Source organism: Perna viridis, chromosome 1 (genome assembly GCF_037379345.1).
Source record: "Perna viridis isolate PV_CMFRI_1.1 ecotype Kerala chromosome 1, ASM3737934v1, whole genome shotgun sequence".
Taxonomy (NCBI): domain Eukaryota; kingdom Metazoa; phylum Mollusca; class Bivalvia; order Mytilida; family Mytilidae; genus Perna; species Perna viridis.
Window position 1 is genome coordinate 50,796,891 of NC_142445.1, and position 10,636 is coordinate 50,807,526.

Below are 10,636 nucleotides of genomic sequence, written 5' to 3' on the forward strand. Positions count from 1 at the left end.
TGGACTTTCACTTAGTTTAAACCAATATACATTGAAATAAACAGAATATTACAGTACTCCATTTTTTTTAATAGACAGCTACAAGACTTGGAGTTTTGTTTATCTATAATATATTTATGAAACCAATTATAATTCATTGTCTGCATCCAGACATTTTGAGTACATAGTGCATTTAAAAAAAATGTGTAAAGTATTCTATTGAGGATTTAGATGTACCATGATACTATAAATACTATACATATCTCAGTCAACATAAAAATGAATAAGTGATATTGTTGCCTTTTTTCAAAACTACCCCATCCCTTTTTCATTTGGAAAATATAAGTCATTTTTTTTTAAATTGAAAATTTGAAAGAAACATTACAAAACTTTGAATATGAAGTTAAAATGCTTAATTTTATAGAGGATGTCACGAAAAAAAGATAAGTCACAATTAACAATGTAATTCCAACCATAAACGCCATATGATACCTGCAACTACCAATTGGGAGATAGTTTATCTTACTTTGGATTATGTTTGAGCCATTTTTCTGACAAATTGCAAAACTTTCATCACAGGAAACAGCCTTATTTCAGAGGTAATTCAAGGCAAAACAAAACCACTGTAAATCTAATAAATTAATTTTATTACCAGTAAACAAATGGAAATAATGAACCATAAACTTACTTCCGGCTGGTTTGGTCCTGTTTTGTATGACGATGTTGGGGGCTCAAACAGCTGTAATCTAACTTTTGATCCTGTATTAAGTTTGTTGTTGTTCCCTAAAACCTGCAAATGATAAAACAATAGTTTTACAGTCAGTACTCTCACTTATTAAGTAGATGTCTTTGTAAGAATCATTCAAAATCAAAAAAATGTGATACATCCCAAAAAAGGCTACATATTTTTATTTTTTGTAATTAAGTTGTTTTATGGGTCTGTGAAATGTGTAATTATTCATTCATATCTCTCTGCTCTTAGGAGATAATCAACAGTGAAAATCCGATAGATTCTTTTGTATTGGAGTGTCATTTACAGAGTAATCTCCCTTAATTTTGAAATCTACAGTGCATTCTATAGAATTTTTATCTCTTATGAACATGGGTTATATGAAAAACCACCTTACTTGCCAAAAGTTTTGGCTTACATTCTTTAATTTTTTTAATACATTTTATTTCTATTTAATTTGTATGTCGTTCCTTTTATCTTTTAAACATGGCTATTGTTTATTTATTCATTATTCTTATATACATTTAATTTGAGCCACTTCACAACATACATTTTTTTCCTTTTCTTTTATTTGGTTTAGTTTACTTGAGTCATAAATTCATCACATTAATTACAACAAGAAATGCCCAAACCTGATTTTGAAAATCAACAAAATGGAAAATTGCAAAATCTGAAGTAAATATACAGTAAAAAAAATACATTGATGATAAAAAATTTGATTTAGATTTGAAAAGGTGGGATTTCTCCTTAAAGAAGTAGAAAATCATGTCTTCATACAATAAGAAACAACAAAAAATTACTACATACACATGAAAAATTGCAACATGTGTTTATACATATATCTGGGACCAGCAGATGAAACATAAAAACGTATGTTAATAAGGACTAATGAAGTTATAAAAATCGCTTAGTAAAAATGTGTTTGCCATATAACTAATACATATACAGGATATGGTTTCCAGACGATTTGGGAAAAATGTGTTTTATATGCATAAACCATATACTTCTATACAGGCCTTAAATATTATTCCATATAATTTTGAACATATGACATGTCACAATTTTGTCTGTGTGATGAAAATGAAGTACATGGTAATACCTTAAGAAATGCCCATCCAATTCTATACCAGCCTCCTTCACTGCCCTGAGATGAGAATTTCTCACTTGCATGGTTCATACTGACAAAATCAAGCAACTGAAATAAAAAAAAAAAGAAGAAAAAAATATAAACTGTGTTTACCATTACATTTAAGTAATGACATAAATATATGTATGTTTAAGATCGTGTACACATGAAATGACAAAACCAACTGCATTAAATGAGATACACCTTAGATTCTTGGCTTGTTTTCCACCAACAGGTACAAGACAGACTTTTGCTTCATCTGGTATGTTTTTTTGTAATAAACCACTTTGAAATGGACCAATATTGGGATAGGTAACAGAGGTTTTAACTGGAACGAACCACAAAATGGAAAGCACCCATGGGATAGTATCTTTACAATTACTCAAATGTATTGTTATTATATATTTTTCAAATATGTGTTTTACACCATAAAATTAATACAAAATCAAGTAATTGAGATGGAACTAGACTTATTCAAGGTTTCAAAGGATGATTTTCATTCAAATAATTCTTCCATACTATTAAGGAAAGGAGTTTTTTATTTTAGTTTAAACATATTTTATTTGTCGAATAACATACAAAAGGGATTAGACACAAGTACATCTTACTTATGAAGTCTTTCCCTGTTAAAGAAATATAAAATAATCTTATAAGCATGCGAATACAAAAATTTTTTTTTTTGGAAAATTACTCGTATAAAACAGATGAAGAAATGGAGAAAAAGCTTCAAAAAGGTTAAATATGGAATAGAAAAGATAAACAAAATGAGATGTGTGCTTTTGTGTCATGGTGTGCCTGTTCAACGGAAGTAATAGAAACTTAAGCAACAAGGAATCTCTTTGAGTTTTGTTCGTTGGATAGATCCTAATGTCCATATCAAAATAGTTTTAGATTGGCAAATTTCCCGGTAACCATGCAAGATCATTCATTAATTTCTGCCTTAAGAGACTATATAAACGACATTCGAAAAAATAGTGGTATTGAGTTTCTACTTTGAATCCACATCTGCAAGTTGGATTACCAACAAAGTTTACTTTTTGAAGGTCATAGTTAAGAAATGATGCTCCGCCTCTCATTTGTGTTAGAACAATATTAAGTCGTTTGGGTCCAAAAGCATAGTATTTGGGGATATTGGTTTTTACTTTACGTTTTAGTTTGCTTTTGAATTTTGATATCGAATCCAAATCTCTTGTTAATTGATCTAGTTTATTCCAATGTCTTATCGTAGAGGGAATAAATAATTCTGCTGTTATAGAAAGTCTACAGAAGGGTAAATTATATCTGAACCATTTCTTAGGGGATAGTTAGTAGTACTTTGAATTGTTTGAGGAAGTAAATTACACAGAAATCAAGGTGCAATTTGGTTGTTAAGTGTATACATCATTTGGAGTTTTCTTCTCTCGCGTCTAGATTTTAATGTTTCCCATCCAGTTTCGAGGTAGATCAGAACTATCTTGGTGAAAATAGGTATTCCAGTTTCAATTCTAGCAGCTTCAAGTTGCACATTTGCTAACTTATTTGAATAAACTATACCACAGTTGTCCCATACTTCACATTCATATTCTAAATTTGGCCATACGTAAACTTGATAAAGTTTTTCTAAAGTATTCCTACAAATTTTATATTTAAGCTTACGCATCACGTTGATGTGTTTCATAGCACTTTTTATGATGTTGTCAATGTGAGTATTCCATTTGCCATTTTGACTAAATGTTACACCTAAGTGTTTATGAGGAGTTTTTTACATGACCTTACCTCAAAAAGTACAATAACTTTAGGATCTGGCTTAATGAAGTAATTGTAATTTTCATTGAACAACAAAAGTTCCTCCCAAACTGGTATCACTGACCTGAAACCAATAAATGTTTGTGCATATTTTCACCTTTAATGACATAAGTTTGCAAAACATAATAGTTTAAGCATAAAACAATTGCAATGTCAACAGAGATAACATGAAACCATGTTATATTGTCTTTTTTTTAAATAAAAGTTTGAACATATGAATTCATAACCTTTCCCTGCAAAGAAAATTTTTATTTGAGCAGTTTTATTTGAGATATTTTGTCACCAAGATCTGTAACACTGAAATCAAACTGTTGTGAATATTTTCTTCGAAGAATATTACAGTACAATTGGAACAGCAATCACATATTTAAAACTGCGTGACAGCAGATTTATAGCAGAAATCGTGAAAATTTGCGGTTTACAGAATACAGAATATAAATAATTTTTAACTTCTTTACTTACTTTTTCTGCTTAAAATCAAAAGGCTGTGTCATGATAGGTAATATTTTGTCAACAGCATCATTTTTGTTCTCAAAGTATGCAGTAACAGGTCTATCCCTAAAAATAAATCATTTATGATAAACAAAGTTATCAAAATCAGATCAATAGAAATGAAGACCAGAAATAACATGGGACAGAATAACTCAAATAAAGTAAGAGAAACAGAAAAAAATCACTAGACACAGTATGATGTGACCTTTTCTATCTCAAATAGAAATAAGTCACACACCTAAAACACTAAAGATTAGTCATTTCTTGATCATGCATAAAAGTGGTACCTAACATCTCTACAAGTTATTTTGTTTGTTTAAATTTCATAAAATTTTATTCAACATTTTACTTTGATATATATGTATTTTGACCCTATGTTTCATGAAAATAATTTCAATGAACATATAGTAGCATCATCAACAAAACTTTTGATCACTAAGATGCTTTGAGTTTGATATTAGAATGTCACAAAATAAAATGTTTTGCAGAGTTATTTCCCTTAGGTGTTTAATGTGTACCCCATAAATTGAAAATTCCAACAATAACACATTTTTATAGTTACTAGAAAGTTCAATGTGTAATACTTAGTCTGCTTAAGTAGATATTGTCCAGTTGTTTCATCCACAATATGAGTCCTGACGAGGGGATGTAGAATACGGAAGTCATTCTTCAGTTTATCTGTACGATGCACTGTGATAGAGAGAACTTGACCCATGTCTTCTATTTCTGCTCTTCGTTTTCTCATCTCCTCTTTTTCTTGTTCAACTATTAAAATATTATTACAACAGAATTGACTAAGAAATATAATCAGGGCTATACAGTTTGTATACCATATACATATCTCTACAACATCAATTCATTTCATGTCCTTTTATGAAACATATTTATACTGATCTATACCAGCTATTTTCCAAAAGTCAGGTTAGAATAACACTCTGAAGTATATTATAAACAAACCTAAAACATAAAGTTGTATGTGTTGTTATGATAGGTAATACCCACTTGTTCTACAGTAGAGAATGCACTACAAAATAGTTGATCATAGACAGCAATGAAATCTCCTTACAATGTATACCCCATTTATATAAAGTAACAAACTACAATTGAAATCAATCCATCCAGCAGCAGTCAAGGTTTTTGTAGATTCCACCAGAATTCAGATTTAGAAAAATGGTTATCAACAAAACCCAAAACCATACTCACTTTCCTCAGGTGTTTTGGCCTTAGGTTTGCCTTTCTTTTTCTTTGGTTCAGGTTTCTTTACTTCTGTCTCTTCTTCGTCTTCTTCTTCTTTCTCATCCTCTGTCTTTGATAACACCTTAAATTTACATTAATATTACTCTACAAAACTTTATAATAAAAGCATTAATAAAAAGAAAACATTCCTTTCGATTTTCCAACTAAATTTTATAGTACAGGTGTAATAGCAAAGAAAGTCAGATTCAAAATATTGGATACATTTCTACTTTTTACAAATATTTGCAATAGCTTCAAAAAAATGAAAAACCGATTTAACATGAAATCATGTCATTTCAAACAAATTCTGAGAAGAGTAAAACACTAACTTTTGGCATTTTTTTTAAATACAGAATATGATAAACAAAAAGAGTTTGTACTAAATTAAATTCACCTCATCATCACTTGGTTGAGGACCTTCTTCCTCAGTTCTCACTTTCTTTTTCTTTTTCTTCTTTTCAGGGGTTACTTCTTTTTCATCTGTAGTGGGTACAGATGGTCCAGCTTCCTCTGTATCTTTTTTCTTTTTCTTCTTACCTCCCTTTGTTGGAGTACCTTCTGGGGATAAGGGACGCTCTTCGTCAGACAGTACATTTTTCTTTTTCTTTTTGTCAACTTTTGTAGGAGTTTCCTCTTCCCTTGGAGAGACAGTAGTTTCCTCTTCTGACAGGACTTCCTTCTTTTTTCTGGGTTTTCTGGGTTTAGGAGTAGGTCCATCCTCTGATGGTGACATCAATGCTTCTTCTTCAGACTGAACCTCTGTCAGCTTCTTTTTCTTCTTTTTGACTTCTTTTGGAAACGCCACATCTTCTGATTCTGCTGGTGACATCTCCTCTGTCTTTTTCTTCTTCTTTTTACCTCCCTTTGGTGGTGTACTCTCCTCTGGTGGTGGTGAAGGTATTTCTTCATCTGGAGGTTTTTTCTTTTTCTTTTTGGTCTTTTCAGGTGTTATAAGCTCTGTTTCCCTAAATCAATATAAAGTGTCAAAGTGTCAATTATTACTAACATACCCGTGATAATTTATTCTAAAGGTATATAAGTTTCTTCAGGTTTAAACTTAGTCAAAAAAAATATGCTAGGTTTTCAGGCCCTGCCACATCCCTAAAAACCCTCCCGCATCTGTGATTTTTATTACAGTAAAATCCGGAAATTTCATATCCCTTCCAGAAATTTGCATATCCAGTCCAGAATCCTATAAAAAAAACTCCCTCCTGCATCAATTTTTTTTAAGTGGCCTGAGAACCTAGGCAATTTTTTTGTACGACCTTAAGCGTGTTTATTAAAGATAAGTACTTTTTTTAAAGTTTTTTTTTCCATACATAACTGGGTTCAAATTTGTAAACATAAATTTTCAATAATCCAATCATGATTTTACAGTTATCCTTGGGTAGTAGTAGTTGAATACAACATGCATATATAAAAAAGCAACATATTAAAGAAATACTCACTGTTCATTCACAGTGTCATCAGTTGGTTTTTTCTTTTTCTTTTTTCCTGCTTTTTCAGTGTTGTCTGGTTTCTCTACTTTTGAATCTGAAAATATAACAAATATTTCCAATTGAAATGTATTGAAAAGAATAATTTCAAAACTCCTTAATACACAAAGGCATTTAATATAAAGATATGATTTGTGTCAGCTGGCAAAAACAAATAGAAGTCCACAATAAGGAGTGTAGAATACTATAAAAACAAGCGTTATAACAATAAAATCCCAAAGGAATAAAGCAGAATTCCGTTTTGAAACCAAAAAAGGTTTTTTAAATCATGTCTTAATATAAACAAAATAGATATAATGCATTTTCTCTACTTTCTATACATAAATCCATTTTAGGACTCTTAGGATGCCAGACCAGGGAAGCTGAAGAGTCATCAGTTGAAAAATATAGGCAATTGACACTAAGGAATTATTCTTTTTATTGCAGTGTTTAAATTTCTTTATCTCACTTTCTTCCATTAATTTTTGCTTCCTTTTATTGCTCTTCATGTTTTTAGGACTATCGTCAGGGTCATATGTGTTGGCTTTAATAGCGGCATCTTCTTCTTTTTGTAACCCTTCACCTTTCCTCAGGGACTCCAACTGAAAAAAAAATACAAAAAACCCCATACTAATGCATGTACATGTGTGTATACTTTAATTAATCAAATAAATAAAATAAATATTCATCCAAGTGACAAGGTGTCTTACACAAATATGTATATATGACTGCTTTTTTGTTTCCATGTAATAAGGCATACTAAAAATATTTTTGTTCTTCATTGCCTTTCTATATTAAGGCTATTGCCAAATACCTATAAATTAATAAAATAAGATATACTAACGAATGCATTTCATATAGGTTTTGCCAAACTTTGACCCCCTATAACTTGAAAACAGTCCAAAACACATAAAAAATCTGCTTGATACGTTTGTTTTATCAGAATTAAATAAGGAACACAATAAATCAGAATCATCAAAATCAGAAGAAAAACAAACATTCTACATGGGCTTTCATAAAACCCCTATTTTGTCCCCTTTTGGCTCCTTATTCCAAAACAGTAGGGTCACCTACTCCTAATTAATTAGGAACTCCAAATTAAAATAAAGAACCTTCCTTTAGTGGTTAGTAAAATCATATAAAAATATCATAACAATTCGTCAACCACAATTTAAGTTATCACACGGAAATAAAGTGTGCCCAGATGACTGTTCCATAATATAATAAGACCGCAAATTTTTGGTAATTTAAAAAGTATATGATACATGACAGTGTATGCTACACGTTACTTTACTAATCTTACTGTTACCCCAAATCAGAGTCATAATTCAATACTATTGATTTTTCTTAACCCACTAAGTTCCAAATACATGAACAAGCAGTTCGTGTTTGTTTTAGTACAGTGATACATGTATGCAGATCTTGTTGAAGCTGTCATTTGATGAATTACAGATTATGCAAAACATTGTCTAATATGATTAAAAAACCAAAAATCAAAAGTGTTAGGAATGAGAACTACAAAATGTAGTTAAAACTTGATATTTTTGGCATATTTCATATTTCTATACATTGTCCAGGAGTTACCAATATCTTAACCAGGACTTTCTTGTAATTTCTACTGTCTTCGAAAATAAGTTTTGCATACTTATATTTTGATTTCATTGATTTTTTTTATAAAAAGGTAATATCTGACTGGTGCTGCTTGGATTGAGAAGCTTTTGTTTAAAAATGATTTCTACCTTAAGAGTAATAATCAAAAGATCACTACATGTATATATAATAAAACCAGTTCACAGGTATCAGGGCCAAAATCATTTTAAAACTAGTTTGTTCTGAACATATTATTTAACAAAATAACTTTATTTAACAGTTGACAATATCAGTACTTACAACAGCATCACCATCTTTTCTCTTCTTTTTCTTGCTTTTTGCAGTTCTGTAATAATAAACAATAAATTGATTTTTTATATAATATTATGATAATTTGAATTTTGGTATTTTTAAATATACCTTTACATAGATGATGATAATTAGGTAAAATCATTGAGAAAATCTAACAAAATTTACATTTGCAAGTATCTTCTACTGTCTTCAATTTTATAACGATATACATGTACTACTTACGAGGTAGATTCAACAACAGCTTGTTGGAGCAACTGGTCAAACTTCGACTTGGAACTACCACCAAGTGTATCTGAAAACAGTTATCTAGAGTCAAACACACTTAAATAAACCATCAGTATATCTCACAAAGTCTAACACAATTAATCTACAGCAAAAAAGTAAAAACATGTACAAGTGGTTATTGCCAAACACTTCAAGTAGCAGTCTTTATAAATATCTGGCAGGAGGTGATATCTTCATGTCAGAAATCCACAAAATTTACTTTTAATAAACAGTTACAGTTCAACACTTAATCAGTCTTAGTTTGTTACTTTTTAGATAAAAATAATATGGAATGTGTATTACAAAGTGCTGATTTCATACCAAGTCTATATAATTTTTTTTACAATATGAGTTATAGTTCTCAATTTCTACATTTTTAATCAATTAAGAATACAAATGTTCTATATTATATATTTGCGTTATAGTGTACATGTATGCAGTTCAGTGCTATCAAATGATTCAAATCTAGCTCACAATTGGTTTTAATAATTACCCATTTCTACAGCAGTTTCCTCCTTTATGTTGGACTTCCCCTTGGACTTTTTAGTCCTCTTCACTTTTCCTGTGAAAAACAATTAAAGAGGAAACACTTTCAGCCAATATCATACTGTGAAAAACAATTAAAGAGGAAACACTTTCAGCCAATGTCATAAGTAAGTTTTGGGTTCAACTGTAGATTGAAAGAAAACGTAATAATTTCAACAGTAATGACAAAAACTATTCCAAAATCAAAATGCTACCTTGTACAAAAAAATTCTTAAAAGTTTTAAACTTTGAGTGGTTAGAAATCTACATGTACATGTACAATACATCATTAAATGTTATACAACAATTTGATATACATGTACAGTGAATATTATTGAAATAAAAAGGGAGAGTTGCAATGGTCAGGATAGGAATCAATCTTAAAATTAAGGGTTGTCGCAAATTTGGGGGGGGGAATACTATCCTCATATAGTGGGATTTTTATGGTAATACCCATTACAAGATTAAGAAGTATGAAAATATTATATTTTAGTTATGTGAGAATATTTAATGACTATAAAGCACCTTTTCTAGAGATTGTACATGTAAACATGTACTTTTGTTTTCAAAATCTATAAAGTCATTAAAGATGCAGGTTATTTACTTGGGTCTGTAACTTTTGAAGTAAATGAAAAAAATACTGCTTTTCAGTTTAGCATTTAAGTTGCTCAAAATGGTATAAATATTCCCACTTTGTAACAGTATTACATATCTTAATAATCATTATTTTAATAATGGATATTAAACCAAGGATAAAAATCAACAGTCACCAAGTAGCCCATGGCTATTAGATTTTGAACTGGACTACAAAACTTTTGGGTAAAATTTAGTTGAACTGCTCAACATATAGAAAATATCATACAAAAATATAGTCTGGGCTTCCAGCTTGTACATGTATTATCTTTACCCCTGGTGTACCATCATAAAAGAGGTAGTGCCCCAAGTAGGGAGTTACCCCTCATTTTTAAGCTTGCTCTCAACCTGGTGGTAAGACAATGACAGACAATGGAGTCAACCTATGAAAAATGAATTTTGTCATTTCATGGACAACATAGGGGTACATGTAATTGCTTCTTTCACAAAATAGCAAGATCCACTATCTGACATAGTATACTCAACATC

General features: G+C 30.3%; 1 protein-coding gene across 3 annotated transcripts in view; it reads right to left on the reverse strand.

Moving 5' to 3' along the window:
* LOC148629232 (jouberin-like) overlaps nt 1–10,636 on the reverse strand; it is a 46,866-nt gene that overhangs the window by 35,064 nt on the left and 1,166 nt on the right. For all 3 annotated transcript variants that reach the window (XM_088546525.1, XM_088546533.1, XM_088546542.1), the window contains exons 2-13: nt 9,483–9,551; nt 8,948–9,017; nt 8,714–8,759; nt 7,293–7,425; nt 6,797–6,881; nt 5,743–6,313; nt 5,316–5,430; nt 4,697–4,877; nt 4,083–4,178; nt 3,591–3,684; nt 1,809–1,904; nt 668–769 (exon numbers count right to left, since the gene is read on the reverse strand). In XM_088546525.1, coding sequence (XP_088402651.1) covers nt 668–769; nt 1,809–1,904; nt 3,591–3,684; nt 4,083–4,178; nt 4,697–4,877; nt 5,316–5,430; nt 5,743–6,313; nt 6,797–6,881; nt 7,293–7,425; nt 8,714–8,759; nt 8,948–9,017; nt 9,483–9,551 — 1,658 coding nt within the window. The remainder of the gene's footprint in view (nt 1–667; nt 770–1,808; nt 1,905–3,590; nt 3,685–4,082; nt 4,179–4,696; nt 4,878–5,315; nt 5,431–5,742; nt 6,314–6,796; nt 6,882–7,292; nt 7,426–8,713; nt 8,760–8,947; nt 9,018–9,482; nt 9,552–10,636) is intronic.